The sequence below is a fragment of the Quercus robur genome, chromosome 4 (assembly GCF_932294415.1).
Source record: "Quercus robur chromosome 4, dhQueRobu3.1, whole genome shotgun sequence".
In the NCBI taxonomy this organism is placed as follows: domain Eukaryota; kingdom Viridiplantae; phylum Streptophyta; class Magnoliopsida; order Fagales; family Fagaceae; genus Quercus; species Quercus robur.
Window position 1 is genome coordinate 63,976,017 of NC_065537.1, and position 14,443 is coordinate 63,990,459.

A 14,443-nucleotide genomic window follows, 5' to 3' on the forward strand; every position below is an offset into this window, starting at 1 on the left:
ACATACTAGCATGCAGCAAAACCTTTTAATATATATATATATATATATATATATTATCTAAGACATTTTTTAATTTAACTATTTTTCTTATGACCCCTTTATTTTTCAACCATTGACAAAATATTTTTTATCCTTAAACTATATTTTTGGGTAAATATACTTGAATTAAATAAATTTATATTTTTGGGAAAACCTATTTGAATTAAAAAAATAAATGTAATTTTGAAAATAGCAAAAATTTGACACCAATGACCAAACAACTCTTTTTTGAGAACAAAAATTATTATATAAGGAGGTATTAATATCAACATATGCATCACATTTTCCACAATCAAGAATCTTTTAATCATATAGTAACATTTACCTATAGTAAGGGAAAAAATAATACAGAACTGTACGGATTCACAAGGTTCTCCTGTGGCAAGTGACTTGCTGCTAGAGCTGAAGCCTGAATAAACTTACGTACCTCAATTTACTAGTCCGTTGAATTCTTCAATAAAAAGGTATGAGTAGCATTAAGAAAATGTGAGAAGCTTAAATAACTCTCTACCAGTTCCAAACCAATAACCTTGTCAAACCCAACAGAACTAACACAGGATATTAAGAAATCATTGTTTATTCAGAGAGAGAGAGAGAGAGAGTCTGAAAGAGAAAGAACAGAAGCAAAGCAAGACAAGAAATCTACGGAAGTCTATCCCAACACCATAGAAAATGAAGCAGCATGCACAGGTAAACCATTTGATCACCATCTCTCTTGGAACTTTGCTTTTTTATTTCATTCATTCATGATCATTTATCTCATATACAACAAATACAGCTTATATAGATAGATTTTCTCTCTCTTATTTTTTCATGTGTTGCTTGTTTGTTTTCTTCTGGGCTTGGTATGTTTTCTTATCTGGGTCATCCTTGTATTCCTTGAATTTCAAAATTTTACGTTTGCTTCTTCTGTAGTTTTTGCTAAAGTTCATTGTTTTACTGAATTCTCATCTGGGTTTTCTCTGTTTTTGGTGTCCTTTCTCTCAGCTAACTTTTGCTTCCATTTGTTGACCACTTTCCTCTCTGTTCTTGGCCCTCCTTGTTTGCTTCATTTTCTGTAGAGCATTGGTTTTGCATTTATATCTTGTTTGCCTCAATTTTCAGTTATCTTCACACTTTTTTTCAACCCAATTTGTTTAAATTTTCATTCTTCTAGTACCCTTTTCTTTTGTCCATTTGATTTCACTTTCTTTCACTGCCTTGCTTTGGATTTCTTCCTTTTCAATAGCCATTCTCTTTGGATTTGATTTTCCCTCTTTAATTCCTTTGTCCTCTCAAAAAGACCAAAAAAAGAAAAAAAATCTTATTTTTCCTTTCATTCTATATCTTCTAAATTCTAATGTTGTTTTAAATTAACACAATGCTGATACTTTTTAATTATTTTTGTCTATTCAGTGGCAGTAAAATAAAGATAACTTTTAAAGTTAGGAACTTGCTGTTAAATTCTATACAATGAAGTGTTTCTACTACTTTAAGGACAAATCCAGAGGCAGGGGACAAAGATCAGCACCAGACTTGAAAGAGCAAACATCTGATTATTCAGGCTCTGATCAGGTCACTCTGTCTTCATGCTCTGCACCCTCCCCGCGTGGAATACCACAACTGTATGAGGAGAAGGCTCATAACTTGCGCGTTTTCTCATACTCGGATCTCAGACATGCGACTAATAATTTCAGTAGGCTACTTAAGATTGGGGAGGGTGGATTTGGGAGCGTGTATAAAGGTTCAATCAAGCCTGCTGAGGGAAATGGTGATCCAATCATGGTTGCGATTAAAAAGCTCAACAAGGATGGCTTACAGGTATAAGCCTTAAGAATGTTACAGTAATATTTTTGTTAGAGAATATGATTAGGAATATACTCTTAATGTGTTTAAGAATAGGGGTGACTTTTATGCTCATTATAAATGATCAAATGTTATATAGAATAATGTTGAATTGTTAACTTAGTTATATGTAAATCCATAGGGGTTTTTTTAGTTGTTTTTTCTTATCATGTTGTGTTATCTATTTAAGCCATAGTGCGGATGCTAAGTAGTTTCCTGATGCATAGCATCTCCTTCCTCTCTCTTCCACTCTCTTTACTTAGTTGAGAAGAATATTGCGTTACTTCTGACTTGGACATGTTCATCACTAGCATCATTATTTTGTTAAAGTTTTGAGTGTTTGAACAATTCACTGTCAACTTCACCTGTTGCAAAATCATTGTTAAAGTGATCTAGTGTCTATGCAATTTTTGGTGCAACAGCAGCTTTTCATCAACCTTGAGATTAAATATAATTTCAATTAGCATTCCTGTACCCACCTGTTTTTCATAACAATCTTATTATAAGATGGATCTAAGGGTACTAGTGGGTAAGACGATGTACTTTGTCACTGTATGTGGCCCTTACCAATAAGCCACTCATTGCAAGTTGTCCAGATGGAAAGCCAGTGTCTTTGCCACTGTAATTGTTCTTTATTGTCCCTATAAATGTGTAATTTAAAAGCTTTCTGTTGTACTTCCAGTTTAAAACCCAAGGATTTATAGAACACCTTCATGTAAACTCAGAAAGAATGGTATAAAGAAAAGAATATATATATATATATATATGTATAGAATCTTATAGAACTGGTCAATCTGAGGCCCAGAGGATACTCATTTACTTAGAGGCTCAACTCATAACAATCAAGGCTTCTGTTCTATTGAGGTTAGTAGAGACCAGAGATTCCTTTTCAACATAGTAACACTCTTTCTTGATATACCAAAGCCTCAATTATCTTCCAAAGGAAGGTTTACTGAGGTCCAATGGATGTCTATTTATGGACCCCTGTACATGTACAGCTATCAATTGATCAGTGTAAAGAGTGAAGGATCCACCACTAGGATTCTATGAACATTTGAGTAGCCTTCATGTATGGTATAGCATATTATTAATATGTTTTCATTTAATTGATTTGATGAACCACAAAATTCATACATTGGCTTTGTTTTATGACCATACCGTTGTTATGTTTACTAGCTGAGTAATTGCACTATGGGAAAAACAAAAGTAGCATTAACAGTGATATATGCAAATCAGTGCAGTGCTGGAATCCAAACTATCCATTGGATGGCTAACTCATATGCACTGCAAGTATCTGTATTAAAACTTTGCCATTTGACTAATCAATTATCTCATAGAGACCATTTACCATCAGGAGCGGTAATTTCCTTTGTGATCCTCCACAAGCGATTTGGAGGCTGAAGACCCTTTGGCTATATAAATGAGCATCTCAGTGAGATTCAAACTTTTATAAAATACGGCAACCACAGAACTTTTTTCCTTTGGTACCAGAGATGAAATCAAACAAACCATTCCAACTGGATGGATGGAACTCCATCATACTACTCATTACCAGGCAAGGCACATATGGGATTCCATATGTAGAGAATGTGAACAAGAAATTGGTTATATGGAAGAAGTTGTACTTAACAAAAGGAGGGAGACTCTCTCTAATCAAAAGTGAGTTATTGAGTCTTCCAAATTATTGCTTATCTTTGTTTCCAATGCCTATGGAAGTGGCAGAAAGGTTGGAAAAAATTCAAAGGGATATACACTAAGAAGATATGTTGTGGAGAGGTAGATAAATTGGAATGGATCCATTCAAAAACTCAGGGCTTCCAGGTGAACAGTAGGCATGGAGAGGAGGAGAGTGAATTCTTCTCCTTGGCAGAGCATTTGGATGCCTTTTTTCTTGTGGTTGACTACATAAAATCTAAGGCAGTGAGGGTTAATCGTTATGGATTGATGCTTTATGTGCAGCTCATCTTTTCCTACACTGTGCAGTGGCTCCGGATTTGTGGTCTTTGGTTTTATGTTTATTTGGAAAAAGAACAAATGGGGAGATTTGGAAAGTTGTTTCTTTGTTTATAATGTGGTGCCTTTGGAGAGAGAGAGAAATGCAAGATATAGTTTTTATTTTTGAAGACTTTATATGAACAAACTTTGACTTCTCATACTGTTTCTACAGTGGACTTCCTAGAGTTTATGGATATATATAGTTTTCATTAACCTTTATTTACTTGTTACTTTTGTTTTGGGCTTTTCTTAAACAAAAACAAAAAAGAAGGAAGGAAAAGAAGAGAAAAAACGAACCATCTGGCCATCCATTCACACTTCAAAAGGGCCCATCTGTGTTTGAACTTGATAAAATATCTTCCTCTTTCTTATTCTTTCCATTATCATGCACTTATGACTCCCTTTATGTTTTAACAGTGATCATATAAGGATTTTTATTTTGTGAAAGGTTACTGATCTCCTAATTCCTGTTTCAAATTACAGGGCCACAAACAATGGGTGGCAGAAGTTCAGTTTCTTGGCGTTGTGGAGCATCCAAACCTTGTCAAACTCATAGGATACTGTGCTGTGGATGAGGAGAGAGGGATCCAGCGATTACTTGTATACGAATATATGCCGAACAAAAGCTTAGAGAATCATCTTTTCAATAGGGCATACCCAACTCTTCCTTGGAAAACCAGATTACAGATATTACTGGAAGCAGCTCAAGGATTAGCTTATCTGCATGAAGGATTGGAAGTTCAGGTTATTCTCTAAGACATTATCATTTAACGTTTTTGTTATTCTACACAAATACAAACAAATTTTTTTCTTGTGCAAAACAGAACTTGTTGTTTAAACTCCCTAACATTTTAACCCGGCATCAGATTTCCTCCACTTATGTGCTGCAGCTTCTTGGAATTTAGTGGAATAATATTAATATTACCTTATTTTCTTGTTAAACTTTAAGCTTTAGCTTATATACATAGAAAGTTGCATACCATGTGAATAAGAAATCCTTCCAGTCTTGTGTATACATATTGTGTACTTGAGGTAGTTTCTTTTTGCGAATAAAATTTGTTACTTATAAAAAAAATTAACAAGAATTACATAATTTCTTCTGGGGTCATCATTGGTGCCCAATCAGTTTCTACCTAATACCTACTACATGTAATGTTCTAGATTTAACTTTGCCTGTAACCATTGTTAGCCTAACTTCCATTATGCTCATGCTGAAGGTGATATTTCGAGACTTTAAATCATCCAATGTGTTGTTGGATGAGAATTTCAAACCAAAGCTTTCAGACTTTGGACTTGCTAGGGAGGGACCAATGGCTGGACGATCCCATGTTTCAACAGCAGTAAGTGTCGTGTGCATTTATTTTCATTAGCATTTTAGGTTGCATCACTGGTAACAATTTTGTGGTTCAAAAATCTATAACAGTAAACTATTTGTATATTGGGATTCTAAGAATCTAAAGCATGTGTTTATTGAAAGACAAAAAAAAAAAAAATGACATATTATACACTTCAATGTGTCAAATCATATAAAAGTCATTGTATAGATTTTTTCCCCCAATATATCAAAGCACACAATAGATCGGTAAAAGAGAAAAATAGAATATGACCCTCTTTGATAATATTAGAAGTAAATTATAGAACTTTTTACAACTGGAATGATTAACAATTCTGTGATTAATTTGAAAATAACTCCACAAAATTCAAGAACAGTGCAAGACCAGCAAAGTGTGTTTGGGATAATAATAACTTTAAGACAGCTATCTTGCCTTTTGGATTTGTTAGAATTTACAAATTTCACATGTATTTTGAAGGCACTAAAAGGCTTATTGGATCTTCATGAACAACTTGCAAATATATTGTATGGTGAAGTTAGGAATGCGTGCTTAGAAGAAAGGTTCCGTATTGAAATAAGTAATTGGAGATTGTTGTGGTTCTCATTAGAATTTTTTTTTTTTTGATGATCAGGTGGTTGGAACATACGGGTATGCTGCCCCAGAATACATTGAGACTGGTCATCTGACAAGTAAGAGTGATGTGTGGAGTTTTGGTGTTGTATTATATGAGATAATTACAGGTAGGAGATCATTAGAAAGAAACCGCCCAAGTGGAGAGCAGAAACTTTTGGATTGGGTGAAACAGTTCCCTGCCGACAGTAAAAAGTTCATCTTGATAATGGACCCAAGACTGGAAGGCAAGTTTTCTAGTAGTGCAGCTCGGAAAATTGCCAAGTTAGCAGACAACTGTTTATTAAAGAACGCAAAAGATCGGCCAACGATGGGTAAGGTGATAGAGAGATTGGAGGAGATAATCCAACAATCCGACGAAGATAACCCTTCTGAAAATGGTCGGAAGTCCTTCGAAGATGATGACCCAAGTGAGACAGAGCAGAAGAAGAATCAAGTTGGACCTGCAGAATCATGGAAAAGGCGGATGGCCCATCTGGCAAATCTGGGTGAGAATGTGGAGGGTGCAAGTAGAAGAAGATTTATGATAATGCAGAGGGCCGAAGTGCCTTAAATAGTTTTCCCCACCGCAAGTTTTCATCTTGGTTCATTTCTTAGGGACGTGGTGTTTTTGTCTGGTAAGGTGGAAAATGTGTCGGATTATATAGACCTTTGTATATCCCTGAACTGACAAACAGAAGTTCCTATGGAGTGAATGAGCTAACCTTGTAAATAAGCATATGATTGGAGAAACTGAATGGTGGCTCTTGAGAGAGATTGGCTTTTTTTTGTAAAGGTTATGTAATTAAACATTTTATCGCAGGCTTACGTTTCCTTTTCTTCTTCCATGGCTTCCTCATCATATGATATACTTTTCCAAATCATCACCATTGAAATTGTTTTGCTATCGTTTTTGCCTCTGAAATGAAAATTTGCTTTTACCAAATCTAAACTCTTTTGCCAGACAGGGTCGCAAACCAATATTAAGAAGTTACCAAAAATAATAATAAGAAAAATTATCATTTATTTTCTTGTTGAAAAAGTCGACACACAAGTGTTTATAATTCAAAGTGATTATATTTCTATCTATATTCTCCACCAAAAGACATGAAAATTGGGATTGAGAAAATTTCACTTTCGACTTCTAGTGTATGTACCCTCCATCTCCATCCCCGTCGCTGTATTTGCCTGGCAAAAGTTCAACTAAGGCTTAACCTAACCTGATCAACTCCACACTTGTACCACCTAAGCCAAGGCTGAGAGGCTCTTCATCTCCATCCCAATATAAGGTATGAGAGTTGACTCTGTGAGATACAAAAAGCACGAGTTAGTGAAGTTCACTTTGTGTTATCAGAAAGAGTCTTTTTCTGAGCAAGATAAATCATTTCAAGATTAAGAAGCTTTATTGAGAGAGAAAATTAGTTTGAAAAGGAACAACTAGTAACTTAAAACGATTTAAATGGTAACTCAGCATCAAATGTTAAAGAGTTTGTTACCATATCTTGATGATAAGACTACAACCCCTGTCGCTGTATTTGCCTGGCAAAAGTTCAACTAAGGCTTAACCTAACCTGACCAAACTCCACACTTGTACCACCTAAGCCAAGGCTGAGAGGCTCTTCATCTCCATCCCAATATAAGGTATAAGAGTTGACTCTGTGAGATACAAAAAGCAAGAGTTAGTGAAGTTCACTTTGTGTTATCAGAAAGAGTTTTTTTGAGCAAGATAAATCATTTCAAGATTAAGAAGCTTTATCGAGAGAGAATATTAGTTTAAAAAGGAACAACTAGTAACTTAAAACGATTTAAATGGTAACTCAGCATGAAATGTTAGAGAGTTTGTTACCATATCTTGATGATAAGACTACAACTAGATATTCAACATATTCCAATTTTCCAACAAGGGAAAATGTCACCATCTAGAATAACTAAAGTCACTAATAATCATTGTGATTGAGGTTCCATTTTTAACAAACTATCTAGCCCGCTCAACAATCACCCACAAAAATTGCTTCTTTGTCAATCTCTTTGTGGTTGATAAATTCAGATGCTTGATTTCTTACTTTTATCAACAATAGCATCTCTGCACATTTTACACTCATGCAACATGATGTATCTACAGTTGAATTGGCAATTTTAGTGTACTGCTACCAGATGCCTGCTGTATCCTTTATGGTTTTGAATATATATATGCTCTTCTGCATTTGGGGAAAAAAAATTACATATTGTTCTATATATCCTTGCTCATAGACCATGATCCATATTCGTAATTCGATCTCTAAATAAAAGTTCATAATCCATATGCATCTCTGTCTCAATCATTGTATCTAAACAAAGAAAACACTCTAGCTTAACATCCCAACCAGTAAATACTATATACCAAGAAAAATTTCTAATTTTTGCATATTTATTTTTATAGGTCCTTTTTTCTTTTTCTTTTCTTTTTTTTTTTTTTTGTGGGGGGGGGGGGGGGGGGTAATTCTAGGCATTAAATGGGGCATGAACCTCTTTGTCCTATCATTTATCTCCATAGATTACCAGAAGGGGAATAACTTGATTTAGTATCACTGCTCTGTCCTTTAGGCGCAGTAACTATGCTACTAACCACAATTTTTAGTTTCAGATAAATGTTTGAGGCAAGTAAACTGAGTAAATCTTCATACCTACACAAATTTACAACACTAATTGAACCAAACTCCTAGATTCAACATGTTACAATATCTTTTCTCCAAATAGAACCATAAAGTCATTTCAAGACTTTGTCCTTTCTTTTCTTTTTCTTTTTTTTTTTGAGAAACAGGCAGTTCAAGACTAAGGATATCAAGCACTGATTTTTACAAGCAATTTAAATTTCAGAAAGAAAGGAAAAAAAAAAAAAAAAAATTAATGGCACAAACTGTGTCGTGTATCATAATCTACGAAGTCAAAAGGTTAGCAATATGTCAGTTCTTTTAGTTGGAAGATGAAAGGCATAGTTGAAGCGCATCCAAAATTATTCTAAAAGTACCGTAAGCCACTCACCATGCACACAACTCTGCCAACCTGCACCACTTCAATAAAAAAAATTAAAAACTTCACATAATAAACCCCCTCAGCCCTCAGGCCCCAAAATAACTACAGTAAATCATGCAAAGAAATGTAAGTACAATATTAGTTTAATGTTTGCCGGTCCAAAACAATACCATCATGTTACCTGAAAGGAATAATTCAGCAGTAACATTCATTGCTGGAAAGTCAGCAACACTTGATAAAGAACAAACTCAAGCCCATCACCATTTATCAGCTCCAAGGACCTAGCTAAGACATTATAATTCATTTATGGTTCCACGCTGATAGAGCCCTCTTTTTTCCCATTCAAATCAGACCAAATTAGACTTATCAAATGAGATTCTGTTCTCAAGAATTGAACTGCTATCTTTTCAGTCAACTTTCAGGATCCACCAAAAGCACTTTCAATTGATTCAAGGGTATTCTGATTTGGTTCTCTTTGAGGTCTATATCTATACATAAAATCATATGTGATGTACATGAGGAAGTCCAGAAAAAGGCTCTTTGCAGATTCTCCTCTAAAAAGTTCAGCATCTTCTTCTATATCACGGTAGGCTCTGTCCATTATTCTATATGTAATTTCATCAAAATCAAAGGAGATCTCACTCAACTTCTGACACCACATTAAAGCCCTCTCAGGCATCCCCTGCTTGCAAAACTGAGACAACACCACATTGGTTGTAACTACATTCGGAACAAAAGCCATCTTTAGCAATTTTGCAGTTAAAATCATGGCTCGTTCCAGTATATCACTACAAACACCATTAAGCATAGTGTTGTATGTTACTGTATTTGGAACAATACCTGCTGAAACAAGTTCATCCAACATCATCACAGCTCGATTCATTTTTCGACTGCTGCAGAAACCATGAATGCGAATATTGTAAGTTGTAATATCTGGGTCCCAACCACTGGCATACATTTTATTCACAAACTCATCTGCGGTAACCATGTCAAATGCTTTACAACAACCACCAATCAAAGTGTTATATGTGACAATATCAGGGCTCAACCCAGTCTGCTGCATGTCCATAAAGAGATCAATTGCTGCCTTCATTCTACCCTGTTTACAAAATCCATTAAGGATCATATTGGTGGTAAACATATCTGGAAGGAGTCCCTTTTGCCTCATCTCTCTTTCCAATTTCAATGCTTCACTCAGTTTCCCATGGTTACAAAACCCACCAATCAAAGAATTATATGCAAAATTATTTGGCACAAAGCCTTTTCTTGACATTTCTAAAAACAAATCATATGCCTCCTCCACCAGACCTGCTTTTGAAAGTCCATCTATAAAGGCTGAATAGGCAACAGCATCAGGAGATACCCCTCTCAGTGCCATCTCATTCCACAGATTTTGAGCCCCTTCCAGATCCCCTATCTTGGAATATCCATCCAAAAGTACCGTGTATGCCACTTTATTGATGGGAAAACCATTCTCTATCATATTATACAATAGTTCTCTGGCTTCTTGCAGGCTCCCCTTTTGGGATAAACCCATAAGCAAAGAACTACATGTGGAAGATGAAGGAGTTAAACCAAATCTAACCAGAATTCTATACGCCTCATAGGCCTTTACTTCTAAACCAGCCCTGCTATAAGCTGCAATAATTGAGTTAAAAGCAACCACACTAGGAGGAATTCCTTTCTCAAGCATATTTTCTAAAAACTCCATGGCCTCATCAAACCGACCTGCCCAACACAGCCCTGCAACTGAAATATCATAGAGTGAAGAATCCGGGAACAATCCCGATATAGATACATCCCTTAACAACCTATCACCATCCTCTTCCCTTCCAAACCTGTAATGACCTGCAACCAAAATATTAAAGGTTATCCCATCAGGAGATACACCTTTATTCCTCATTTCTTCATAAAGCATGTTTGCTTGAGCAGTGTCCCTTGCCTTAATATACCCATCCATCAAGGTGTTAAACATTGTGACATCTGGATAGACACCCATATCATGAATTCCATCAAAGAGCTTTCTCGCTTGCACCATGTTTCCCTCCTTACACAAGGCATGTAACACCGTATTAAACGTAACAACATTCGGTTTACAACCCCTCGAAATCATCAAATGCACCCAATTAAGTGCATTAGACGTCTGTCCCCTCATACAATACGCATTGATCACAATGTTATACGTAAAAACATCCGGCTTGCAATGAAATTTCCACATCACATGTAACAAACTCTCTCCAATTCTAACCAACCCTTTTCTACAAAACCCGAGAACCATAACATTGAATGTATAACTACAAGGACAAGGCCCTCTCCGAACCATATCCCTAAACAACTTCCACACACTACCATAATCACCAACTCTAAGCAACAACTTGAAAAGCATTGTAATGGCCGACAAACTCGGCCTCAAACCCACCTCCCTCATCCTACCAACAACCACAATCGCCTCATTACTCATCTCCACATTCACAAAACCCCGCATTAGCGTATCGAGCACCGAGAAACCCGACTCGTACTCACGGTGATTCCTCCACATAAACTCCACAACCCCTTCACTCCTACCCGACCCAATCCTCGCAATGACGCACGAAACCACGTCCTGCGCGAGGAACCGGAGATTCTCCGCCGCTAAAATATGCGCGGCAACACAACACTTCCGGACGACCTCGTCGGAACCGTCCCGAAACGCGAGCTTGAAGAACGCGAAACCGGTTTCTCGGGTCCCAAACAGCTTCATCACCTTGACTAAGGAAACTGGGCAAAACCGCTTCGAAAACGCTTTCAATAGAAATCCCATTTGGGATTTGATCGCTTTCGATAACCCAACTGCGATTCTTCGCCGCTCGTTTGAATTAACAACAATGGGGCTAAATCTAAAGCTAGAGCTAGAGCTACATGAATGATTTGAAGCGTTACTGTGAGGCAAAAATTGCTCGAGGAAATCGAAATTTTGAGAATTGGAAGAAGAAGAAGAAGAAGAAGAAGTGAAATGTGAGGGTTTAGGGTTTAGGGTTTTAGGGGAATGAGTTAGATTGAGAGGGTTTAGGGTTTGAGAGTGGAAATGTACCTGGAGAGTGTTGCGCACTCGGCGCACTTTAGCAGACATCCGAAGGTGGCGGAGAGCGGTCGGAGGAGGAAATGGTAGTGGCGGAGTCACCGGCGCATTGTAGCAAAGAGTAGAAGTTTTTTGGGGGGAGGAAATGTTTTTGTGTGAGGGATGGACCGTGGGCCCTTTTTGGTATAGGAACTGGGGAAGTTCAAAGTTGGGAAGGAAAGTGGGCTCGATGGGCTTATTTGTGGCCTATTTCCATGAACATGGAGATTAAGAATTAGATTTATCCCATTAAAAAAGTCAAACCATTATAAATGCATTTAGGATAAATTATATATTTAGTTCCTATTCTTTACAATATATTTTAATTTGGTTCTTAACCTTTTAACTATGTCAATTTGGTCCCTAACTTTTCAGTGCCGTGTCAATTTAGTTCCTACCGTTATATCTTGAATGAAAATTGCTAACATGACAAACGGTCAAAATAAAATTTTAGTTTATTGTCACATTTACGGAAGCTAATTTTTTATTTTGACCATTAGACATATCATCAATTTTCATCCAAAAGATAACAGTAGGGACTAAATTGACAGGGTACTGAAAGGTTAGAGGTCAAATTGATACAATTGAAAAGTTAAGGATTAAATTGAAATATGGTGTATAGGATAGAAATAAAAAATGTATGCATTTAAATAAAAAATTGTCACTTAAGGGTGTGTTTGTTTGGAGGTGTAATAAGGTGGATGAAAAACTTTGAAGAGAAAATGAAAAGAAAAACTTTTTGGAGTGTGTTTGGTTAAGTGGGGAGGAAGGAAGAAAAATAAATAATAGGGTCTAGGTATTTTCTTTCCAACCCACCAAAAAGTTCTCTCCCCAAATTGGAGAGAAAATTGAAAGAAAAAAATGAGGCTACATTTTTCTACATCTTTTTTTTTTTTTTTTTTTTTTCCTTTTTCTTTGTTTAATCAGACATGATTTTTTTTACAAGATTTTTATTTTTTAATGAATTGGGTGATTTTTTTTCGTTGTTTCTCATTTATTTGTTTTAATTGACTATCATTTTTTAACAAGAGTATATGAGTAAATTTATACAAACTCACTTTTTCACTCCTAACCAAACAAAAATGAGAGAAATTAAAATCTTTTCTATCCTCCCACTTTTCCATCCTTTCACTATTTTCTATCCTCTCACTTTTCCACCCCTCTAACCAAACAAATCTTAAGTGAATAACTCCAAACTTGTCCCCATTCAAACCCAAGCTCAAAAGTTATTAAAAAAAAACCCAAGCTTGCATTTTGGGTGCGTTTGATTCATCCCAAAATTCATAACCACCAAACAAGGGAGAGAGAGAGAGAGAGAGTTCTACACCACCCTATTTGACACTGTCCTCCAGCTCTCACACACTGAGGTTTGATTAGATCTTTAAAGAGTTTTATTATTGTGATTTTAAGTTTTTGCATCTTTAAGTTAAGCTCTATTTGGTTTCCAAGAGAGATGATTTTGAAATAAAATTGAATAACTTGTTTATTAAGTGAAAGATAAATGCAAGCCTTAATCGCAAAATTTTTAGTGGAGGCTATTGTATGGTTGACACGGTCCAAAATAAGGAGGTTCTTGAAGAGAAATTTTTCCCCCCTTTTCTTACCAATTAAACACTACATAAGGTTTGGAATAGAAACATTGAAGCACTTATTTTTCCTTACAAAAAATGCATAAATTATGTTAGGAGTAGTATAAAAAATATTTATGAAAGATGTTCTCCTTTCTGCATATTCAAATAATGAAATGCTTTAAAAATATATAAGTTATTATCAAATATTCTTACTAAGCTATGTAGCTAACCCTTACTATTTTTCAGTCATCAATTTTTTTTTCTTTGGAGCAATAAGAGCCTTAGTTGAGTTATAGAGGTGCCGATTTTAGTTTTTTAAGGTAAAAGCTTCTTATTTTGGTAGTTTGGTAAACCATCAATTATGTAAATATTCTTATTTTGGTAGTTTGGTGTTTAGCTTTGTAGTTATTTTGTATTTAAAATGCAATTGTTGAGAATTGTAATCTTTAATAAAATTAAAGATAGTATTTTTTGAACTTATGTTATTTACATATTTGATTTTTTTAATAAGAATATTTACATAATTGATGGTTTTTGTTATCCTTTGAAGTATTATGATAGCTAGATGCTCTTGAAATCAAGTGTAAGAATATATAGTTTTTATTTACAAATTTATTTGGTTTTTGGTGAAATCGGGGGTAGACGTGGTATTAAAATGCCACTCATGATTGTGAATCCATATATCATGTTTGGGACACTAGCGATGTATTTCATCTCTTTTCTTTGCACTACTAGTTTTGAATCCATGATTTGCACGAGAGACATTTTGATAACAAAGAAAAGTCAAGAGCTATGTAACTCTCCTATCCAAAAAAAAAAAAACAAAGAGTTTTGTAGTTCAATATAATTGATTGATTTTCTACACGTGGAAAACTTGGATTCGAACCTCTTCCTGCTTGTTATAAGTGAAAATAACTAAATAAAGAAATAGAAACCTTATACCTATATTATACTATAGGTAT

General features: G+C 35.4%; 2 protein-coding genes across 7 annotated transcripts; one reads left to right on the forward strand and one right to left on the reverse strand.

Annotated features, from left to right (window-relative positions):
- The first annotated feature begins 416 nt into the window (after positions 1–416).
- LOC126723321 (probable serine/threonine-protein kinase PBL19) lies at positions 417–6,647 on the forward strand. Of its 2 annotated transcripts, none has more exons than XM_050426675.1 (5): positions 417–729; positions 1,435–1,839; positions 4,342–4,602; positions 5,076–5,198; positions 5,824–6,647. In XM_050426675.1, exons 2-5 carry the CDS (start codon positions 1,492–1,494, stop codon positions 6,373–6,375), a joined length of 1,284 nt encoding a protein of 427 aa, XP_050282632.1. In that variant the 5' UTR covers positions 417–729; positions 1,435–1,491; the 3' UTR covers positions 6,376–6,647. The 2 variants fall into 2 exon arrangements, with proteins under 2 accessions (XP_050282632.1, XP_050282633.1); XM_050426676.1 differs by lacking the exon at positions 417–729 and adding an exon at positions 749–884.
- A 158-nt stretch (positions 6,648–6,805) lies between these two features.
- On the reverse strand, positions 6,806–12,067 carry LOC126723320 (pentatricopeptide repeat-containing protein At1g09900-like). 5 transcript variants are annotated; one of them, XM_050426671.1, is made up of 4 exons: positions 8,995–12,067; positions 8,823–8,843; positions 7,298–7,457; positions 6,806–7,105 (listed from the first exon to the last, which is right to left on the reverse strand). In XM_050426671.1, the coding sequence occupies exon 1, from the start codon at positions 11,920–11,922 to the stop codon at positions 9,232–9,234; it is 2,691 nt and encodes an 896-aa protein (XP_050282628.1). In that variant the 5' UTR covers positions 11,923–12,067; the 3' UTR covers positions 6,806–7,105; positions 7,298–7,457; positions 8,823–8,843; positions 8,995–9,231. The 5 variants fall into 5 exon arrangements, with proteins under 5 accessions (XP_050282628.1, XP_050282631.1, XP_050282630.1 ...); XM_050426674.1 differs by having other exon boundaries at positions 8,823–8,851; XM_050426673.1 differs by having other exon boundaries at positions 8,823–8,915.
- Positions 12,068–14,443: the final 2,376 nt, after the last annotated feature.